The 24,286-nt window shown below is 39.3% G+C and overlaps 1 protein-coding gene across 5 annotated transcripts in view; it reads left to right on the top strand.

The window, feature by feature from the left end:
• Wdpcp (WD repeat containing planar cell polarity effector) overlaps positions 1-24,286 on the top strand; it is a 363,888-nt gene that overhangs the window by 297,667 nt on the left and 41,935 nt on the right. For all 5 annotated transcript variants that reach the window (XM_021175454.3, XM_021175452.3, XM_029483315.2 and 2 more), the window contains one exon: positions 11,943-12,105. In XM_021175454.3, coding sequence (XP_021031113.2) covers positions 11,943-12,105 — 163 coding nt within the window. The remainder of the gene's footprint in view (positions 1-11,942; positions 12,106-24,286) is intronic.

The raw sequence follows: 24,286 nt of genomic DNA, 5'->3' as shown, positions 1-24,286 counted from the left end.
TCATTTTATGTAAATTTATTTTACACAAAAGGGGTTAAAGTTTGTGCTTAATGTAATAAATATTTAAAGTCATATCATTTATAGGAAAATGGTTAGAAATATCAACATAACAAGCAAAATAACCCAGACTCAGAAAGGCAACTATTATGTTTACGTTCATGTACACATTTGAAATCAGAAAGAAATGAAATTAGAACCATTAAGGAAGAGGAAGACTGAGCAGGCAGAGTGATGGTAGGGAGGAGAGAGACAGTCATGGCATTTACACTTGCTAAAAATACTAGCAGTAAGACTTTAAATTATAATATTTATATTATTACACTTTAAACAAATGAACCTTGTAACAAAACACAGCATGGTTTTATTCATAGAATTGTATAAGTAGCCCAAATCATGAAAACAAAACAGAGAGTTTGTTGTCAAGGCCCTTCAAGGGGGATAGTGAGAGAACCTGTTCTCATTAGTTAGTTGGTTTTGCAGAATAAAAGAGCCCTGGGGATGTGCTTCATTCAACAGGTACAATGACAGACACAACATAGTAAAGCTGTTAACATGACAAAATGAAAGAACACTTCTTGCCTTACAGGCGCTAGCTGGAAGTATAAATGTCTACTATTATTTAAAATATAACATTGACAAACCATAAAGCTGAGAATAGTTGTGGACTAGTTTGAGTTCTGATCAATCACATTTGAAAACCAGTATACAGTGTGGTCCTAGCAATGACAGGTACCTAAGGTGTTATAGGATGGTGTGGATGTAAATGTTAACTATGAAATAAAGACCACAGACTTTCTTAAGTATTACAGATTGCATAGCCACATGACATATTTTTATATATAAGAGTATAGCTGGGAGTTTTTTTGAAAGAGTATAATTGAGGGAAACCATTTATACTGAAAATGCATTTTAAAAAAATCATTTTCTTAAACAATATAGAATTAATTATTTACACCATTTACTCTGTACTAGGTATTTAAAGGATATGAGAAAATATGTGTATGTCATATATAAATACCATGGTATTTTATATAATGAACTTGAGTTTCTACAGATGTGGATCCATGAGGAACCCCATAGTAGGCCATCCATCGATACTAAAAGGCTATAAATAAATCAAAATGACAAATCTGAGGAAATAACAGTGATGATCTGGGGCTCAGAGCTGGCACAGCCAGAAACACTTGCCATGTAAACACGAGGAGATGAGCTCAGATCCTCTGCATGCGCATAAAACCCAGGCATGGTGCAACACCCAGTGCTATCAGGCAGAGCAGCAGAGGTAGGACAGCCCTTGGGGCTTGGAGGCTAGTCTGGCTAGCTGAAGAGGTGAACTTCACATTCAGTGAGAAATTGTCTGAGAAAATAAATAAGGTAGAAAAACAATTTAGGAAGACAACTGGTGTTGACCTCTGGCCTCTATACATCATGAAGAAGTGTGCACCCATACATGTTTGCACACACACATACATTTACCACAAACAAGATAAAATAAATGAGCTAAACTTTTTCATCAAACGAAAACATGACAAAGCAAAGTCTAACGGTGTGTTGAATATAGAGCATGCAGATAGACAGATGGTTTGGGGAAAATACATAGAAAAAAGAAGAAATATTGATTCAAAAATGTTAAAAATAAAGAAGAGAATGTTTCAGACACACAGTGGAAACTTACTGTACATGCACAACTATGTGCAATCTAGTAGAACCTGAATGGAGGGAATGTTTCTGAAAATGAGTAGGAGGCTAGTTCTGCCATATGGTTATATCTTCATCTTTAGAGTCTGTGAATGTGTAGCTACTTGGCAAAGTAGACCTAGAAAATTACCTACATCATCCAAATGGACCTAAAATAATCAAATGATCCACAGCCAGATATGGCTACAGCATAGCAGACACAATAGAACAGGAGAGAGAGACCTGGCCTGCTGACACTGTCCTGATCCATATTAGCAGTCTAAAAGGAAGGACGGCAAAGCAAAAACTCTGGTGATGGCTAGAAAAGGGGAGGAGCCTCATTTCTGAAACCCTAAGAATTTTAAGAGATGAACTCTAAAATACTTGAAATAATGATCTGGCTGTGACTTAGTCACCAATGATCCAGATGTCTCAGCATGTACAGCAAGCTGGCTGAGCAAGAGCAGGACTGGACATAGCTGCTAACTTGAAGGCAGATGGCAGACAGCTAACTGCTGTCATTCCCTGCGTTTTTGATATCGAATTTTAATAATGAATACATTTCTGTCTATTCACAAATCTTCAGTCTAATAGTGCTAGTACATGTCTGCAATCCTGGCACTTGAGAGCTGAGTAGAATTGTGAGTTCAAGCCCAGCCTGGACTATATAGAGTAGGACACTATTTTAAAATGGTCCTGATGAAAGAAAGACAGGCAGGTAGACAGACAGATCCAGATATTAGTATTTTACATGACCCTCAAGAATGAGTGATTATTGTTTTCTTTCCATTTAGGCCCATCCACTTATCAAATATCTGAGATGATAAGGAGAAAATTTGATGTTAAAGACATTAAAAAATATTAAAACACAGGAGGCATGGTAGTGCATGCTTGTGAATCAAAACACTGGGAGACTGAAGCAGAAGAATCCATTTACAGTCAGCCGTGGCTACATACTGTCTCAGACCTAAAAAAAAAAAAGTCTCCCTCCAAAGAAATATAATATGCGCGGTTTGTTTAAAATATATAAACAAAGCTATCAGTTGACTATATATCATTTCTGTACTGGAGGATGTGCCGTTTATGTAGATCACTGTGAAGTAGCTGAGGCCAGCACTACACAATCTTAAAGGTTCCCCTAAGATGTAGTTGCCCTTGCATACCCTTCCCCTAAAAACACCACTCCTCCCTTTTCCTCTTCTTTTTAGTTGCTGACACTTTCTGAGCATCCTCTTGCTTCCATCTCCATCACCATCACCACCACCACCACTACCATGCGCCGTCTGACCTTTCCCACTTCTAAATATATTTTCCTTATCAATAGCATGGAAAATACTATATTTGAAAACTGTGAAAAATAGGTGGGGCATAGTATTGAACACCTGTAAACACCGTCTGGGCAACATAGTAATCCCACACCTAGAACCCAGTGAGTGGGTTTATGATGATTGTCACTTCTTCACAGATCTGGAGTGGCATGTAAGACCAGCACACCATGAAGAAATCCTCTAGAGTCGATCAGCTTCTGACCATGCCTATGGAGGAACATCTTGACTGGTTGACTTGACAGTGGTGATCACCATCTCTGGGTTTTGTGGGTAGCAGGCTAGCTGAACAGTGGTGTTCATTGCTCTGTCTCCCTGAGCAGATGTGATGTGAACAGTTGCTTCTAGCTCCTGCTGCCCTGACTTCCTGTGTGATGAGCAGGACCTTGAAATGTAAGCCAGAGCAAAGCTGCCTTCTTTCAAGTAGCTTTGGTCAGCTATTTAATCCCAGCAACGGTAGAGACACTAACGCAGGAGGGAAGCTTGAAGCAGACTGAATGATGCCAAAATATTGTCAAAGATTTGGGATAATCCTGGCCTTTTCACAAAAATCCACTAATGAAATTGTGGAGTTCTTCTCAAGCTGTTAGTATACAATACTTAAAAATAACTACTGAAAGATTTTCTTTTCTTTCAAATAATATCCTTCTAATAAGCAAGTTACTCAGTAAAATAAGCAGGCTCATACTATCTTATCCCAGGAGCTTGACAAATATCTCTTTTCTCCCCAGTGATCCAGACCTTCCTCTTTCTGATGCCAAGGGGTAGAAGTACACACTGCTGTGGTCTATAATTTTCAGTGATCAATGTTGAATTCTATAAAACTTTTGAAAATCCAGATCTTTGATATATATATATATATATATATATATATATATATATATAGAGAGAGAGAGAGAGAGAGAGAGAGAGAGAGAATTAAGTATTAGTAGATTAAGGTATAGAATACTTGTATTTCATTTTTCCTAAGTGTTCTGGCTGAAGTTCTGGGACAGCACAGTACCCAACTGATCTCTTCATTCACTTACAACTATGTTTTAAGTACAAAAATAACACATACCAACAGGTCAACACTTCTTAAAAGATTATGTTAGGGATTTCCTAAATTGTTTAAAAGATCACTATGAAGAATTCTTGTGAACAGCTCAGCTCTTACTGGCTCTATGTTCTTTTGACTTGAGAATTTACAATATGATTGCTGTGTAAACATCAGAGTTTTCTAAATATTGTTCAGTGTATGCACAGAACTGGCCATGGCTTATCTTGCACTTATCAGCTTGTTTATTTTGATTGCCCTGTACCTGTATGTCTAACAAGAGAGCTGCTACTTTGTAAATACTTTAATGGCTTCTGTTAGGTAGAGCTGTCAGTTTCACAGACAATTTTATAAAAGATTTTCATTCTTCCATGTGATTACACACCTTGAAATGTGTCTTGCCCTGAAAATCCTCTGGAGACTGGGTGGTATCTTCTTTGAAGGCACAGAGCCAACAGAATAGAAAGATTTAAGAATAATGTGGAAGATCATGTCAAATAACAAATGTGATCTGCACTGAATTGTCTTGAGTCAAACCATTGTTGAAATGGACAACTCAGACTTTATACCCAACATTTCAGGAACGTACTATCATGAAGCAAGAATCTGCTCTCCAGCCCAAGCTAGCCTTGAACTGCTCATCCTCCTGCCTCTCCCTTCCAATGCTGATCATGACAGATGTGTGCCACTGTTCAAGACTAATCTATCACTTTTGTTGAACAAGTGAGGAAAAAGAAGGTCAAAGAGATGAGATAGTTTGTCTTAGGTGACTGTTAAAGCAGAGATCATATCCAGTCTCTTGAATCTTCACTGCTGTCTTTCTGTCCTGTGAGCATCCGGCAGCATGTGTACAATAAGAGAGAATAAAAACACTGCAAGAGACAAAAGAAACAAAAAGAAGCAAGGGAATGAAATATTTTGAGCCACAGAAGGGGCCTCACGAATCAGGAAATATGTTGAGTTTTATAGGTCACAGAATCTCAGTTTAAACTACTCAAGTGAAACAACAGTGGCTATGCTCCAATCAGATTTCATTTGGACACTGAAGTCTAAATATCATATCCTTTTCACATGCAAGAATGTATCATCTTTTAAATAACGTGAAATTTTAAAGAAAAAAAAGTTTACCAATTTTCAGTGTTGGTAAATAACTAAAAATAACTTTTAAACACTGTAGGTTAAACATCTGTCAATTGAATTTGGTGCATGGACCACAAACTTTGTCCGAGAAAAAAAGACCAAAGCAAATTTCTAAGTAATTCTGGTTTCTTTTGTTTTCAAGAGTGAATAGAGAATTCAGTAATGCTGTATACAAACTAGACTTAACAAATATATACAGGATATTCATAAAACTAGAATACACATTCTTGTCAAATTCTCCCAGAACATTCTCTAAGACTAACCCAGGTTAGGCAATAAAATAGGTCTATTTTCTTTTTCAACTTTGCTGTGATGGGACTCAAACAAAACCAGGATCTCTACACCTCCAGCCCTAAAGTAAATCTTTATCATATAAAGTTTCTTCTGATCACAGTGGAATTAAACCAAAAATCAGTAGCAAAAGTAAAGCATGAAAATCCATAAATATTTAAAAATAAAGCAACACACATACAATGAGCCCAAAAAAAGAGAATCACAAAATTCTAAAACTTTTTGAGAAAAGGGAAAATATGTGAATTTATGATATATATTACAAAAGAAGAAAGCCTCAAACCAGTAGCTTAAACTTTATATCTGAGAAATGTATAAAAGAACACATTAAAACAAAAGGAAACAGAAGAGATAATAAGATTAGAACAGGCAACAGCACAGGGTAGAAAATGACAAAAGGCAAAGCTAATGATACCTAAGATACAGCTCTCCAACAAACCGCAGATCTGACAGGACAACCAAAGCAGCCCTGCTAACATCAGAAGTGCCTCCAGGAATCATAACCAACACATCAGATAAGGGGCTTAGCCAGCATCATGTAAGTGCACACCACCCTCCTGAGATAGATCAGATATAGAAACAGGCATACAATTAGTAAGTGAACTGAATTAGTGACCAAAGCCTCCCAACAGAGAGAACCCCAGGACCTGTTGGCCTCACTGGAGAAGTTTACTAAAGGTTTAAAGACAAATTCCCAACATCCCCATTCAAGCTCTTCCCAAAAGAATGAGGAAGGGATTTCCCAGAACTGTTTTTAATAGGTAATGGTCTAATACCAAGTCATACAAAGGCAAGGAAATATATTGACCAAAAATTCTGATTATACTGATGGAAAAGTCCTGAGCAAAACACTAGCAAAACAGATTTGAAAATATAAGCAAGACTTAGACACTAAGATCAAGTAGGACTTACTTCTGGAAAGCTAGAATGGTTCTACAAGTGAAAGCCAGGATAGTCTGTCCCACTGACTGACTGAGGGCCAGAAGTTTAAGGATCTTCCCAGTGCTAGTGTAGCATGTACAGAGTCAACACTTTTGCATGATAGAGAATACTCAACAAAGCACAGTAAAGAAAATTATCTTAACATAAAAAAGGCTACCTATGACAAACAGCTTATAGCAAACTGAGTAATAAGACTAGCAGCCAGAGCTGCCAGGATGGTTCAGTGTGTAAAAGCATGTGTCACCAAGCCTCATTTCTGTCCCCAGAGCCACATGGTAAAAAGACATAATTGACCTTTGTGTGTGCACAATGGTTCATGCACACCTACAATACAATAAGTAAATACAATTTTTAAAGGACTGAAAGCTATTTCTATAGGGCAAAGAGAAATCAAGATGTCTGTTATTTACATTTATATTATTTATATCTAATGAGGTACTGGAATTTGTTAGCCAGGTTAACTTTGCAAAAATATTTAACAGGAAAAAAAAGCATTTACAAATTACATGGTCATATTATATATAGAAAACTCTTAAATTTTAAATTCCATTGAAAAATTGAATGACCAAAGTGTCAGAAGATACATCAGCATGTCAACATGCTCAAAGGGAGTGATCTAAAACAGTGATGATAGAAACCACTCTGTCTACAGTGGTTTCAAAAGAGCAAACTAACCCTTACCAAGGAGGTGAGAGATTTTTACACTGAAAACAGTTGTTGAAAGAAAGTAGAGAGCCAGGTATGGCGGCACATACCTGTAGTTCCAAGAGTTTGAAGACTGAAATGGAAAGATCCTTTGAGTCCAGTAGTTCAAATACAGCCTACACATGCATGAACTGTCTCAAGAAAAAAAAAAAAAGTAAAGACAAAACCAGAAAATACATCTCATATCCATGAACTAGAAGACAGCTATTGACAAATGGCAACTCTACTCAAGGCTACTGACTAGTCAGTAGAACTGCTATCCCAGTGCAATGACAACTTTACAAACAGCAAAGACGGGCCTTAATTTCTGTATGGATTTATCCATTTACACCTGTGTACATGTAGCATGCTATGCATGTGGAACTCAGAGGACACCTGCAGGACTAAGGCTTCTTCCTCCATTACCTGGGCTCTGGGGATCAGACTCAGGTCTTCAGGCTCAGTGGTGAGCAATGCATACCTACTAAGCTATCTTGATAGCCCTCTATTAAACAATTCATGTGGAATTGCAAAGGGTGCTGAATAGTCAGGGAAAACCTGAGGAAAATGTCAGATATGTCATACTTTCAGGTTTCAATGGTAGGGTAATCAAAACACTGTGATACTTAACTAAAGATAAACCTATAGACCCATGAAATAAAACACAGTGAAGACCCCATACATAAACTTTCAGGTAGGTGGTTAAACAGTTTTCAACACACACACACACACACACACACACACACACACACACATTTTAAAACAACTTGAAAGTTTTGAAATAATACTAATCTAAATAAAATGTTTTTAAAAGATATCTTGGAGGCTTGGGGAGATATATGAGCAATTAACTGTGTTCTTGCTCTTGTGTAGGACTTAGATGGGCTGGCATTTGGCTGTAACTCTAGTTCTAGGGAACCTGACATCGTCTTACCTTCTCTGCATATGGTGCACAAAAGCACATATACATACACATAAAATACCATAAAGTGATTTAACTTTATGTACTATATATTAAATTAGAATGATTTCTTATAATTGTCCAAAGTAATAAAATACTATGGCAATTGAATAGCATTAAGAAAATGTAGGGTGCCGGGAGCTGATCCTGTGCCACAGTGCTCCATACCCAAATACCATTGGGAGAGAGCAGGCCTCCCAGGAGTGCTGACATAACTGTGAGCACAGGTAAGACCACCACTTCTGTTCAAATTCCTGACCCAAGAGGGACTCCCCCCGCAGAGCCATCACAACACAGGAACCAATGAACAGCCACGGACAGGATCCTTCCAGTTTCCATCTGCATCCTGGAGCCAACCCTGTGCCACAGCTTTCCATACCCAAATTCCTTCAAAGGAGAACAGGTCTCCCAGGAATATAGACACACAGGCTTGCAGAAAGCACAAGCCACAATCAGAGACAGCAAGACCAGCTAACACCAGAGATAATCAGATGGCAAGAGGCAAGGGCAGGAACATAAGCAACAGAAACCAAGGCTACTTGGCATCATCAGAACCCAGTTCTTCCACCACAGTGAGCCCGGGTTGCCCCCAACACACCAGAAAAACAAGACTCTGATTATAAATCACATCTCATGATGATGATAGAGGACTTTTAGAAGGACATAAGTAACTCCCTTAAAGAAATACAGGAGAACACAGGTAAACAGCTAGAAGCCCTTAAAGAAGCAACATAAAAATCCCTTAAAGAATTACAAACAGGTGAAAGAATTGACCAAAACCACCCAGGATCTAAAAATGGAAATAGAAAAACTAAAGAAATCACAAAGGGAGACAATTCTGGAGATAGAAAACCTAAGAAAAAGATCAGGGGTCATAGAAGCAAGCATCATCAACAGAATACAAAAGATAGAAGAGAGAATCTCAGGAGAAGAAAGATACCATAGAAATCATTGACACAACAGTCAAAGAAAATGTGAAATGCAAAAAGATGCTGACCCAAAACATCCAGAAAATTTAGGGCACAATGAAAAGACTAAACCTAAGGATAATAAGTATAGAAGAGAGCAAAGAGTCCCAACTTAAAGGGCCAGTAAATATCTTCAACAAAATTATAGAAGAAAACTTTCCTAACCTAAAGAAAGAGATGCACATAAAAACATAAAAGAAGCCTACAGAACTCCAAATAGATTGGACCAGAAAAGAAATTCCTCCTGTTACATAATAGTCAAAACACCAAATGCACAGAACAAAGAAAGAGTATTAAAAGGAGTAAGGGGGAAAGTAACATATAAAGGCAGACCTAGTAGAATTACACCAGACATCTCACCAGACATTATGAAAGCCAGAACATCCTAGACAGGTGATATACAGACCTTAAGAGAACACAAATGCCAGCCCAGGCCACTATACCCAGAAAAACTCTCAATTACCATAGATGGAGAATCCAAGATATTCTATGACAAAGCCAAATTTACACAATATCTTTCCACAAATTCAGCCCTACAAAGGATAATGGGTTGAAAATGCCAACACAAACAGGGAAACTACACCCTAGAAAAAGCAATAAACTAATCTTTCAACAAACCGAAAAGAAGATAACCACACAAACAATAATAATATCAAAAATAACAGGAAGCAACAATCACTATTTCTTAATATCTCTTAACATCAATGGATGCAATTCCCCAATAAAAAGACATAGGCTAACAGACTGGATGTACAAACAGGATTCAGCATTTTGCTGCACATAGGAAATACACCTCAGTGTCAAAGACAGACACTACCTCAGAGTAAAGGACTGGAAAACAATTTTCCAAGCAAATGGTCCCAAGAAACAAGCTGGAGAAACCATTCTAATATCCAATAAAATCAACTTTCAACCAAAAGTTATCAAAAAGTATAAGGAAGGACACTTCTTACTCATCAAACAAAAAAAAATCTATGAAGAAGGACTCTCAGTTCTGAACATCTAAGCTCCAAATGCAAGAGCACCCACATTCATAAAAGAAACTTGACTAAAGCTCAAAGCACACATTGTACCTCACACAGTAATAATGGGAGACTTCAACACCCCACTCTCATCAATGGACATGAGAAACAGAAACTAAACAGAGACATATTAAAGCTAACAAGTTATGGACCAAATGGATTTAACAGATACCTCTAGAATATTTCATCCTATATCAAAAGAATATACCTTCTTCTCAGCACCTCACGGTAGCTTCTCCAAAACTGACCATATAATTGGTCACAAAATGGGCCTCAGCAGATATAAAAAGATTGAAATAATCCCAAGCATCCTATCAGATTACCAGAGACTAAGACTAGTCTTCAATAGCAACAAAAACAACAGCCCACATACACATGGAAGCTGAACAACACTCTACTCAATGATAACTTAGTCAAGGAAGAAAGAAAGAAATTAATGACTTTTTAGAATTTAATGAAAATGAAGGTGCAGCATACCTAAATTTATGGGACATGATGAAAGCAGTGCTAAGAGGAAACTCATAGTTCTGAGTGCCTCCAAAAAGAAACTGGAGAGAGCATACACTAGCAGCTTAACAGCACATCTGAAAGCTCTAGAACACAAAGAAAAGGCAATACACCCAAGAGGAGTAGACAGTAGGAAATAATCAAAGTGAGGGCTGAAACCACCAAGTAGAAACAAAAAGAGCTATACAAAGAATCAACAAAACCAGGAGCTGGTTCTTTGAGAAAATCAAGATAGATAAACCCTTATCCAGATTAACCAGAGGGCACAGAGACAGTGTCCAAATTAACAAGATCAGAAATGAAAAGGGAGATAACAACAGAAACTGAAGAAATCCAAAAAAAAATCATCAGATCCTACTACAAAAGCCTTTTTTTCAACCAAACTGGAAAATCTGGATGAAATTGACAATTTTTCTAGACAGATATCAAATACCAAAGTTAAATCGGGATCAGATAAATCATCTAAACAGTCCCAAAACCCTTAAAGAAATAGAAACAGTCATTAAAATTCTCCCAACCAAAAAAAGCCCAGGACGAGATGAATTTAGTGCAGGATTCTATCAAACCTTCAAAGAAGACCTAATACCAATACTCTTCAAACTATTCCACAAAATAGAATCAGAAGGAACACTACCCAACTCATTCTAAGAAGCTACAATTACACTGTGTATTCTCCCTTGGAGATGGAACAGTTTCTGTCTAATCAGGAACTTGTCACAATTTCCTTTCATAGAGAACTTCATAAGAGATTTTTTTTTCTACTTCTATCATGTTTGATGTTTCAAATAGATTTTAAAAACTGGTTGAGTGCATATTACCTTTAGCTACAGAAGACATCATGTATATTTAAGAGGCATTTAACTATTATAAATTATTTTGTTGACTTAAAAAATGTCAATACTGAGTTGTATATTTTAAAATACATTTTATTAGTTTAATAAATAAAATAAAACAAACTAACTCCAGTTGGGAAAGCATCTGTCAGTCTGATCCTTAATCCTTAAGGCAAAGAAGACTTATTTCCTTGGTTTGTACTGTATACTGGCATTTTCCACAACCAAAAACTGCAGAATTAAATTGTTATATTAAACTCTTTAGTATGCAAAAAAGGTGATTAAATTGTTGACAAATCAACGTGAATAGGCAAAGTACAAAAGAATTTTTAAATTTGATTTTGAGAACTCATGTTGTTAACCTCATAGGTAAACAGAATGATAGCACTTATCAGAGACAGGGTCTGTCAGGGTTCCCACCCCCTGCTACCAAGCACTACTTAGCAAACAACAAAGGAGAGGGCTGCAGTAGGCATGAGAAAATTGTTAGCCATGAGCTCCTTAGCAGAGACTGTATTTCCATTCTCTCACATCTCATCCATCTCATACACAACAGAGCTCCTGGGGCCCTTGGACAGAAGAGACATGCTGAATGAAGGTTTTGCCAGCTCAGCTCTAACGCCTGAAGGAGAAAACAAATTTCCAGGCCTTCTTCCTTCCATTGGTTCAACACACATACAAACTCTTCAACAGAAAATACCAAATGGCCCTTCATGCAGGTAAGATATAGTAAGTTAGGAGCTTACTGCATACAGAAGTATTTCACATTCAACAGATGTGACCTTGCAGCTGATTTCTCTATGTTGAGTTTGTATCCTGCCACTTTGATGAATGTGTTTTATCAGATCCAAGAGTCAAATGATTCAACTGGATCAATTCTGTATTGTGTCATCTACAAGTGGAGATAACTGTCTCATTTTCTCACTTATATCCCTGTATGTATTTCTGTTATCTTATTGCTATTTTCAAGACTCCAATCTCAGTATTGAATAAGAGTAGAGAGAGTGAAAACCTTGTCTCATTCTAAGCTATGGAGGAAGTGGACTAGATATCTTTTCATTTAGCATGATTTTGTCTACGGATTTAATACATACAGCCTTTGTTCTGTTAGATGTGTTCCCTCCATACATAGTTTCTTCAGGACCTTCATGAAAGTATGTTAAATTGTCAACTGCCTATCCTGGACCTACTGAAATAATTGTGCAATTTGTATTGGTATATTCTGTAATGATGCATTAAATTTTTTGATTAGCTTATTTTGAGTCAACCTTACATTTTGGGGATAAAAAAACTTAGTCATGAAATATATAATCTTATTAATATATTCATTGAATTTACTTTTTAAGGTGTGTGTGTGTGTGTGTGTGTGTGTGTGTGTGTGTGTGTGTGAACCAAGTGAGTATAATTAGGGTTAATTACAAAAATAAGGGTTAAGAGTCATTTGGAGGATTGTAAGCAACTTACCAGAGTGGCTATAGCACAAAAAAAAGTCTATCCCTTCCCAGAAATTATTTAATTGCTTGTAAGTCTGGATTCCTCTGGTACCTGGATACATATGGTACACATAAACTCATCCAGGCATGTGCGTGTGCACACACACATACACACACATATTAAAAATCTTTTCTTTCCTTTTAAGTTGTTTGTTTTTTGTTTTTTGTTTTGGCTTTTTTTGTTTGTTTGTTTGGTTGGTTTGGTTTTTCAAGACAGGGTTTCTCTGTGTAGCTCTGGCTGTCCAGGAACTCACTCTGTAGACCAGGCTGGCCTCGAACTCAGAAATCCATCCTGCCTCTGCCTCCCAAGTGCTAGGATTAAAGGCGTGCACCACCACTGCCTGGCTTAAGATTTACTTTATGTATATGAGTATAAGTACACTATAGCTGTCTTCAGACACACCAGAAGAGGGCACTGGATCCCATTACAAATGGTTGTGAGCCACCATGTGGTTGCTGGGAATTAAACTCAGGACCTCTGGAAGAGCAGTGAGTGCTCCTAACCACTGAGCCATCTCTCCAGTCCATATTAAAAATCTTCTTAGAAGATTTTTATTTTTAATTCAGTAAAGGGCAAGACCTCATGAGTCCCTCTTCTTCCGTGACAGTGTTGGCTTGCCTAGTCCTATGCCAGCCTTGCACAGGTGACCACACTGCTGAGAATTCAAGTGCGACAGCATCCAGAGGTCAGCATTCCACAGCTTTTCACCCTTCCCTCTCACACCTACATGTATTCACTCTTACATGGTGTTCCCTTATCCGTAAGGAGGTGATGGAGATATCCCACCTATAACTGAGAATTCAGCAACTGCACTTTCGGCACTTGGACATCCATTATGAGTCTGTGCAATAACCACTGCCCACTACAAAATGAAGCTTCTCTGACCACAGATTGCAGCAGGACAATTCTGATAACTTAAATTTCAGTATGTAGAAGTGTCTTAGTTAGGGTTTTACTGCTGTGAACAGACACCATGACCAAGGCAAGTCTTATAAAAATCAACATTTAATTGGGGCTAGCTTACAGGTTCAGTGGTTCAGTCCATCATCATCAAGGTGGGAGCATGGCAGCATCCAGGCTGTCATAGTGCAGTCAGAGCTGAGAGTTCTACCCTTCATCCAAAGGCTGCTAGTGAAAGACTGACTTCCAGGCAACTAGGGTGAGGATCTTATGCCCACACCCACAGTGACACACCCATTCCAACCAGGTCACCCCTATTCCAACAAGGCCACACCTCCAGATGGTGCCACTCCCTGGTCCAAGGATATACAAACCATCACAAGAAGGCAGTTGAACAGGCACATCCTGTCAGTTATCAAAACAGCATTAGCATCTTCCTTGCTAAGGTTTATAGAATTACTGGCCATGAGTTATTGGCAAGGTTTATAGATCTACACTCAAATTCCCTCATGTGAGCATTCCTGAAGTCTGATAAAAAACCATTGGTTGCCAGTCTGAAAGCCATGCCACCTTTGCGCCAGTGGGTCTTGTCTAGCAAGCCATTAGATTAGCACAGAGGGTTGTTGGTCCATAACCCAGAAAAGACTTGACCAGAGCCATCTCATGCCAGCCCACATAGCTCTGCTGGCACTTTAAGGGCTGTCCTTCAGGAGGAACCCTCCTGCTCAGTGTCGGTTTCATTCCTCTGTGTTTTAAGCCCACAATAATATGTTGTCTTTATCAAGAGTCTTCCAGTCTACTTCTGCTGACAGCCAGCAGGAATAACCATGTCCTTTATTCTGGGGAACTCAGGAGCCTGCTGCTGAGGTTTTAGTTAATAACCTTATGTTTTCTGGGAGTGGGGTTATCTACTTGCACAGGGTACCTCTGTCCACACTTTTATCTTTAATTAGCCAACAGAATAGTGGGTCATGTTTTCCCAGTCTTACAGCTTCTTCACACATACTTAGCTCTGATCAGCCCTCCTCCCATCCATCCTCCATGTTGCTCCTCCCCATCCCTGCTGAAGTAGTCTGTGTTCAGTGTTTACCTTCTACTCTCAAGAAAAGTCTCCAACTCCTCTGTTCTCTTAAAGCCTCTTCCCCTTCTTGTTGGACCCTTTCTAGTTTCCTGGTTTCTATACACACTTCCACATAAATCCACATATACAAAAATTAATTTATAGCATCTAAATCTAAGAATGGGTTTGTTTTCTTTGAGCCAGAGTTACTGCACTTAATGTGATTTGGCTGCATCAACTTTTCTGCAGTTGAACAAAACTGCACTGAATTTATCTCTCATACTTTCATTGTTAGGCTGTTGGTTGATGGCCATTCAGCTGACTGCATTTTCTTGCTATTGAGAACAGAGCAACAAACATGAACATGGAAGTGTCTTGGAGGGCACAAACTGCTTTGGATATCTGTCACATTTATAGAGGCCTCCTCAGTGATTTCCAGTGTGCACACACACTCGCACATCAGAGAGCAATTCTTCTCCTCCTGCCAGTATTTGTTGTTGTTTTCATGATGGTAGCTATTCTATGCTGAGATAAAATATGAAAGATACAATTCACAAACATGAAGTTCAAGAAGAAGGAAGACCAAAGTGTGGGTACTTCAGTTCTTCTTAGAAGAGGGAACAAAATACTCACAGGAGCAAATACAGACACAAAGTGTTGAACAGAGACTTAAGGAAAGGCCATCCAAAGACTGTCCCACCTGGGGATCCATCGCATATACAGTCACCAAACCCAGACACTATTGCAGATGCCAAGAAGTGCTTGCTGACAGGAGCCTGATATGGCTGTCTCCTGAGAAGCACTGCCAGAGCCTGACATATACAGAAGATGGATGCTTATAGCCAACCATTGAACTGATCACAGGGTCCCCAATAGAGGAGTTAGAGAAAGGACTGAAGGAGCTGAAGGGATCTGCAACCCCATAGGAAGAACAACTATATCAACCAACCAGAGCTCCCAGGATCTAAACCACCAACCAAGGAGTACACATGGAGGGACCCATGGCTCCAGACGTATATATAGTAGAGAATGGCCTTGTTGGGCATCAATGGGAGAAGAGTCTCTTGGTCCTGTGAAGGCTCAATGCTCCAGTATAGGGGAATGCAAGGGTGGGGAGGTGGGAGTGATTGAATGGGTGGAGGCACACCGTCATAGAAGCAGGAGGAGGGGGATAGGATAGGGGCTATCTAGGGTGAAAATCAGGAAAGGGGATAACATTTGAAATGTAAATAAATAAAATATACAATAAAAAGTGCTAAGCATAAAAAAGAAAACTTACCTAGGATAGCAAAAACTCTTCTCAAGGATAAAAGAACCTCTGGTGGAATCACCATGCCTGACCTAAAGCTTTACTACAGAGCAATTGTGATAAAAATTGCATGGTACTGGTATAGTGACAGACAAGTAGACCAATGGAATAGAATTGAAGACCCAGAAATGAAGCCACACACCTATGGTCACTTGATCTTCGACAAGGGAGCTAAAACCATCCAGTGGAAGAAAGACAGCATTTTCAACAAATGGTTGTTATCATGTAGAAGAATGCGAATTGATCCATTCCTATCTCCTTGTACTAAGGTCAAATCTAAGTGGATCAAGGAACTTCACATAAAACCAGAGACACTGAAACTTATAGAGGATAAAGTGGGGAAAAGCCTTGAAGATATGGGCACAGGGGAAAAATTCTTGAAAAGAACGGCAATGGCTTGTGCTGTAAGATCAAGAATTGACAAGTGGGACCTCATGAAACTGCAAAGCTTCTGCAAGGCAAAAGACACCATCAATAAGACAAAAAGACCACCAACAGATTGGGAAAGGATCTTTACCTATCTTAAATCAGATAAGGGACTAATATCCAATATATATAAAGAACTCAAGAAGGTGGACTCCAGAAAATCAAATAACCCCATTTAAAAATGGGGCTCAGAACTGAACAAAGAATTCTCACCTGAGGAATACCGAATGGCAGAGAAGCAGCTGAAAAAATGTTCAACATTCTTAATCATCAGGGAAATGCAAATCAAAACAACCCTGAGATTCCACCTCACACCAGTCAGAATGGCTAAGATCAAAAATTCAGGTGACAGCAGATGCTGGCGAGGATGTGGAGAAAGAGGAACACTCCTCCATTGTTGGTGGGATTGCAAGCTTGTACAACCACTCTGGAAATCAGTCTGGCGGTTCCTCAGAAAATTGGACATAGTACTACCGGAGGATCCCGCAATACCTCTCCTGGGCATATATCCAGAAGATGTCCCAACTGGTAAGAAGGACACATGCTCCACTATGTTCATAGCAGCCCTATTTATAATAGCCAGAAGCTGGAAAAACCCAGATGCCCCTCAACAGAGGAATGGATACAGAAAATATGGTACATTTACACAATGGAGTACTACTCAGCTATTAAAAAGAATGAATTTATGAAATTCCTAGCCAAATGGATGGACCTGGAGGGCATCATCTTGAGTGAGGTAACACAATCACAAAGGAACTCACACAATATGTATTCACTGATAAGTGGATATTAGCCCAAAACTTAGGATACCCAAGATATAAGATACAATTTGCTAAACGCATGAAATTCAAGAAGAACGAAGACCAAAGTGTGGACACTTTGCCCCTTCTTAGAAATGGGAACAAAACACCCATGGAAGGAGTTACAGAGACAAAATTTGGAGCTGTGCGAAAGGATGGACCATCTAGAGACTGCCATACCCAGGGATCCATCCCATAATCAGCTTCCAAATGCTGACACCATTGCATACACTAGCAAGATTTTGCTGAAAGGACCCAGATATAGCTGTCTCTTGTGAGACTATGCCGGGGCCTAGCAAACACAGAAGTGGATGATCACAGTCAGCTATTGGATGGATCACACGGCCCCCAATGGAGGAGCTAGAGAAATTACCCAAGGAGCTAAAGGGAACTGCAACCCTATAGGTGGAACAACAATATGAACTAACCAGTACCCCGGACCTCTTGTCTCTAGCTGCATATGTATCAAAAGATGACCTAGTCGGCCATCACTGCAAAGAGAGGCCCATTGGACACACAAACTTTATATGCCCCAGTACAGGGGAACCCCAGGGCCAAAAAGGGAGAGTGGGTGGGTAGGGGATTGGGGGCATGGGTATGGGGGACTTTTGGGATAGCATTTAAAATGTAAATGAGGAAAATACCTAATAAAAAATAAATTTAAAAAAATACAAAAAAAAAGAAAACATAAAAAAAGAAATATCAAAGTACTTTTAACTTGAATCTCCCTGCTACCTAAAGATGTTGAACACTTTAAAAATATTTATTGCTCATTAGATTTGTTCTTTATAGAACTTTCTGAGCAGTCCATTAACCCATTTGAAATTTTTCTATTTTTCATTAAATTTTTGACATATTTATGCATGTGTAAAAATGCATTCTAATTACTCTCATCTCCCACCTGTCAATCCTCCTATGTCCAAAGAAATAATGTAATTGGGTTGCAGCACAAGTTACATATGGCTCTTCATATACTCTATATAATCATTAACCCTTCCACTTCTCTACCCACACCTCTATTCCCCTTCCTTACTTTCTCCCTCAGTATTCCCCCTCTCTCCTTGTTTTACCCCTTGCCCCTCCCTTATGGGAGCCTTCCCTCCTCCTTTGCCCCTTTCTCATTCCCTAGCCTCCACAGTACTCCATGTTAAACACACAAAGCTGAAGATTCAAGGCTAGGACTCACATGTGAAAAGGAGCATAAACTGTTTTTCTTTTGAGGTCTGGTCACCTTCCCCAGTTTTATCCATTTGTCATTGGACTCTGTGCATGGATCTAGTTTCATCTTCTATATAGAGATATTCAGTTTTCTTAACACCGTTTGTTTATATGTAATAACATGGCTGTAGCTATGTGAGCCTCTATCTGTGTCTTCTGATCCATCCCATGTACCAGTCCCATAACACCATGTATATGTATAGGTGGCTTACACATCTGTGTGGCCATGTGGATGTGCTTCTCGAGGCAAGTAGTCACGTGTCAGCCCTTTCAAGATACCCACCTTGTTTTGTTGAGACATATGTATCTCTCATCACAAGTCTTATTAATTAAGATAGGCTAGCCAACCAACAGTCTATCTGGATCAGCTTGTCTCCACAATTGCAAACATGTGCCACCATACCTGGCTTTTCTACATGATTCTGGGGATTTAACTCAGGTCCTTATACTTACACAGAAAGAACTTCACCCATTAAGCTATCTCTCCCGCCCCCATGTTGATATTGTAACAACTTCAAATAAGATGTGATGTTATCTCCAGGATTGTACTTTGGTTTTTTGGTTTGTTTGTAGTTTGAGGTTTTTGTTTGTTTGGTTTTTTCCTTTGTTTTCCCACTCAGGATTGCTTTGACTATCTAAGGTCTTTTGCACTTCCAAATGAATTTTAAGATTTTTTTTTTAATTTCTATGAAATTTTGAAGAAGGCTGAATGAAATTTGTTTGCATTTAAAAAAAGATAGCCATTTTTACAATATATAAGCACAAGAGATTTTTTTCATCTGCTAATGTATTCTTCAATTCCTCTCAAGTGGTTTAACATTTTCATTACAGTGGTCTTTCACTCTTTTCATTAACTTTATTCCAAGTGTGTGTGTGTGTGTGTGTGTGTGTGTGTGTGTGTGTGTGTGTGTGTGTGGTGAATTGTGAATTGGATTGTTTTCCTGATTTCCTCATCATCGTGTTTGTTATGGTGCATAAGAAGGCTACTTAGTTCTCTTTGTTACATTTTTTATCTTGTTTCTTTGTTGAAAGTGTTTATCATCCAGCCTCCTGGATTTTTTTAATTCCTGTTGAGAAATTCGATGTTAAATATGACTTGGTGTTTTTCTCTCCTTCCTTTGTTCTGTATATTTAAATACTTAATTAAGTGCTTTACTATACTGTGAGGTTCTCTGATCTCATCTGCTTGGCGTTCTATGTTTTGCCGTGTAAGTCTGGGACGTCTCTGCTATGACTTTTGTGAGAGTAACTTTGACTTGCCTGATGGACTTGTCGTCTTTGAGGCTTTACTATCTAGTCTGCTAGCTGAGGCCTCGGCCTAGAAGCATCTAGCCTCCCTACAGTTATCTAGGCCTAGAGTGTTTTCAGCCTTTGAGATTTACTGCTGAATAGCTCACCCTTTCTTCTGTCTGTACCCTAGCTTGCTGATTCAACTCAGCTCTTCTGGCTCAAACTCCTCTCCAACCTGATTCAATCTGGATTCTCTGGGCTTATGACTGAATCACTCTGCTTGGCCTCAAACTAACTCTGGCAATCTGTTCTAATTTTTTGGCTCCTTCTCATTCTCTGGCTCATTTTGTATTCTCCTGTGTCTAGCTTGTTCTCTCTTCAACCTATCTCTGTAAAATTCTCTCAGTGAAACTGCCTCCTTCCTCTCTCCCTGTCTGTCTATACTATTCTCTTCAGTAGTTCCCCTTTGCTCTCTTTTCTCGTGAGAGCTGGGCATATCCCATTCTGTTAAATATTTCTCTGATTCATCACTTTGCCATTCAATTAGACATCACTTTCAAACATAGTGCTTCCTTCTACAAACTGACTTTACTTCCATGGTTTGAGATTAAAGATGTGTACTAAGGGTATGTCTGTATTCTAGCCAGAAGGATTAAAGATGTATGCTAAAGGCTAAGCCACACCATAACTAGAAACTTTTTTTCCAGTAAATAACACAGTCTGGTGGTTCACAGGGTGATCAAATATCTTGCAACAATTGTTTTTTAAGTGGATAAGGCAGCAGAGCTGGCCTGGCAAATGGACATGAATATTAAATAAAGGCTGTATGAATTTAGACTACAAAGAGTGAATGTGGTAGGTGGAGAGCCAGTGGAGTCTGAAAGCAGTCCAGTCTGTCTGTTTGCCACTTTGCTGGATTCCTCTCAGTATCTGGGAGACCCATCTCTGGATCTCAGCAGTCCATTTGTCCCCAGGGCTGTCCTGTTCCTACTTCCAGGCCTTCCTTTGATAGACTGGGTTACGCGTGTGACCCAGCAAGTAGGCAGAACTAAGAAGATGAAGTCTCCCTCAGATGCTGGTCACACCTCTGGCCTGTCCTTCGGGTTGTGTTTTCTGGTGAGCTGCCTGGATCCCTGTTTAAGATTCCCTGCAGCTCTTGGCTCAGATCCAGCTGCCACCTCTGTCAGTGCAGACACAAAGACCTTTCTCATAATGGCTGGCAGAGTTCTATTGGTCCAGATTCAGTGTGTGCTCAGCCCAGTGCTCTCTTCCTTGAGTTTCATCTTACAGTTCACAGAAGGTCACAGGCTGCAGGGTCGTTTAGAAATGGTGTTCCACAGCTAGGCCAGGCCCACTAAAAAATAGTCTCCATTTGCTAAAACTGCTCTCTGCTCGTCCCTGACCTGAATTCCTTTCTCTGCTCTTTAAATGCCTGTTACAAAGGGACCAGGAAGATTTCCAGTATTCCCCATCTTGAGCCAGGCCCACAGGATGGACCCAGCCTGTGGAGTTTTGTTTTCTGCTTTGGCTGCAGACAGAAATCATCCACCTCTGGTATCCTTTAACCACCTTTCCCCAGATTTCTCCCAGAAGACCCGCAGACTGTACTTAGGGACCAGCCCTCATCTTGCTTTGTGAATACAGTTCGTTGTAGTGGTGACTTTTGTGCTGCGTCCCCGAGCTGATTAGTGGCAGCCGTGAGCACATGTCCTGCAAACGACCGCATCCACTTGGAAACAGGTTGGATGCTGGCTCTCCCATTAACTGCTTTAACCTTTGTTCTTTGCTGCTGTTTATTTTAGCTTGATTTCACACTTTGTTTCTTAGTCAGGAGTACTTCATTTATTCTTTTTATCAATAAAAATGATTCATTCAAATTCATTCTTTTTAAACATCTGATGTATTTGAATATGGAGTATTTTGTTATAATTACTTTTAGAAATTCTGTATTGGATTTCTTCTTTCTCTCAAGAACTATATAAAAAGTTTTTGAAGTTTCTTGGAAGAAGACACTATATGGTACACAGTCTACAAAAATTTCCTGGGAATAAACTGGGGAAAGCTAAATAATAGCTATCAGAAAAGATGGTTGATGGCTGAAAAAAATCTTAATTTAATAGAAACAATTTAATAGAAAGATAATAATTTTTACAATCCAGAAAAGGAATCCGAGGATCTAGAAGGACTAGGGAGTGTTCCCCTCCCTGATAGAGGGACACGAGAGCCAGGATGTAAGAGAGAGCCTCAGAAAATCTACATTGTACACTATACTCTCAGTAGTAGTTACTTTAAAGGGAGGTTACTGTGGTGAGGGCCAGAGGGAGACAAATACTGTACCACAGCGGCAGAGGAATGAGGGCTGATGGGGAAGATTCCTAATTTTTTTAATCCTCCTGCCTCGCCTTCCTAAACTCTGAAATTGGAGCTTGGGAGTGAGCCCAGGGAACTAGGATTAAACTAACTGCTATCACTTGAACTGTATTCTCAGTTCACAGCCATTTAGATTTGTATTTGTCTGATGTATATGAGTGTTTTGCCTTAATGTATATAAATGCACCATGTATGTGCTTGGTGCCCACAGGGACCAGAAGAATATGATAGGATGTTGGAACTGGAGTTGCAGAGGTTGTAAGCCACCTTGTAAATGCTGGGAAACAAAAACTGAGGCAAGAGTAGCATGTGCTCTTAAGGACACAAGCTTTAGTTCCCCTGCAAACCATTAGAAAAAAGAAAAAGAAAAAGAAAAAAAAAAAGTCTCCTGCAGCTACGTGGCCCCACACTCTGTGGCAACCCAGACCTATTGTGATAAGACTGGGTGCTAAACCTGGCTGGTGGAATTCCTCTAGAGTATGGAGAAGTTTTACATCAGAACTGCGTGAAGTGGCCAGTAAAGAGAAACCTGGTTGGAGCCACAGATCAATACGAATATGCTGTGGACATAGGAAAGAAGAGAGCCAACATTTCCGTGAAAAAAGGACCCACATCTGTGATGAGACCCAAGGAGAAGTGCCATTGTCAGGACCAGCATCTGTGCCACAGCCTTTCAACTCCCAGGGTTCTCCTGGCATCCAGGAGCAAGGAAAGACTAGGTGTCAGCTCTAGAAGGAAGCAGCATGCAGCAGAGAGCCCATGCACAGCACACACCTTCCAGCTCTCTCCATGTTTACTCTTCCTTCACTGGATACCGAGTATCAGTACTTCAGGCCAGATCTGTCCTGCTCTGTCCTCATGCCCCAGCCCTTACCTTTTCTTTCTCTATGGTTTCCTTTATAATTTTCCATTTGATAGACTTCCCCAGAGAACATCTCTGACCTAGTGTGTGGTATCTCTGGATCTCAGCCTGCTAAGAGCTTGGATGGCTTTAGGTTACCTGAATGCATTCCATTTCCTCTCTATTTCATTCGGTATTGTCTATAGCTACCCTACCTCGACCTCCTCCTCTCTATTGTTGCCTCTATCAATGCAGTATTTATCAGCAGCCTTAGTTTGTCTTCTCCTTTCCACATAGAATAGCTAATACATGAATATAGCACTGTAAGTGTCCCTTACTTTCTTAAGTAACTAGAAGGCAAAGGCTGGTCTTTTTGTATTGCCCTATTATATTTTCATACTGTGCCTACACTTTGAATATTACTGGTATAGATTCCCTCAATAAAAAGGCACAAGCTAGCAGATAGGACCAAAAAGCAGAATCATCCGGCCATGGTGATACACACCTCTAATCCCAGCAAAGCGAAGCATATTAGGGAGTTTGAGGCAGCCTGGTCTACATCATTCCAGGCTAGCCAAGGCTACACAGTAAAAATCCTGTCTGAAAAAAAAAGACATGGATTCTGTTGGTTTGCTTTTTCTATTTGCTGCCTCCAAGAAATGTACCTTATTACCAGAGACAGACACGATCTTAGAGTGAAAATATGGAGAGAGGAATTCCAAGCAAGAAGAATGAGGAAACAGACAGGAGTTGCTATTCTAATAACTAAAAAGATAAACTTCAAACCAAAAGAAGTCAGAATATTATAGATAAAGTGACATCAAACTGATTAAGGGCATGATCCATCAAGAGAACATTATGACCCTAAACAGACATGCATAGGTATACCCAATTCCTAAACAGACTCTTAGATATAACGACATAAGTTAACTCAACACAGTAAATGTGTTATACTCTCATCAGTGCTGTACTCTCATCAAAACACAGCCATCCTGATAACAAGGAAAAACATCTGCCCTGAGGACATCAGATCAAACAGGTTTAGATGCTATGGGAAGTCCAAACACTGCAGAATGCATGTTCCTCTCAGCAGCCCATGGAACATTATGTAAAATAGATCTTATAATTGAGTACAAAACAAGTACTAACAACATAATATTTTCTTTTATTCTATATGACCACAGTGAAATAAAATAGAAATAAAAACCAGGAAAACTACAGACAGAGCATACACACAAATTCATGGAAACTC

This window comes from Mus caroli, unplaced genomic scaffold (assembly GCF_978045245.1).
Source record: "Mus caroli unplaced genomic scaffold, Mus_caroli_1 scaffold_13, whole genome shotgun sequence".
Lineage (NCBI taxonomy): Eukaryota > Metazoa > Chordata > Mammalia > Rodentia > Muridae > Mus > Mus caroli.
This window is presented reverse-complemented; position numbering and strand designations above follow the sequence as displayed.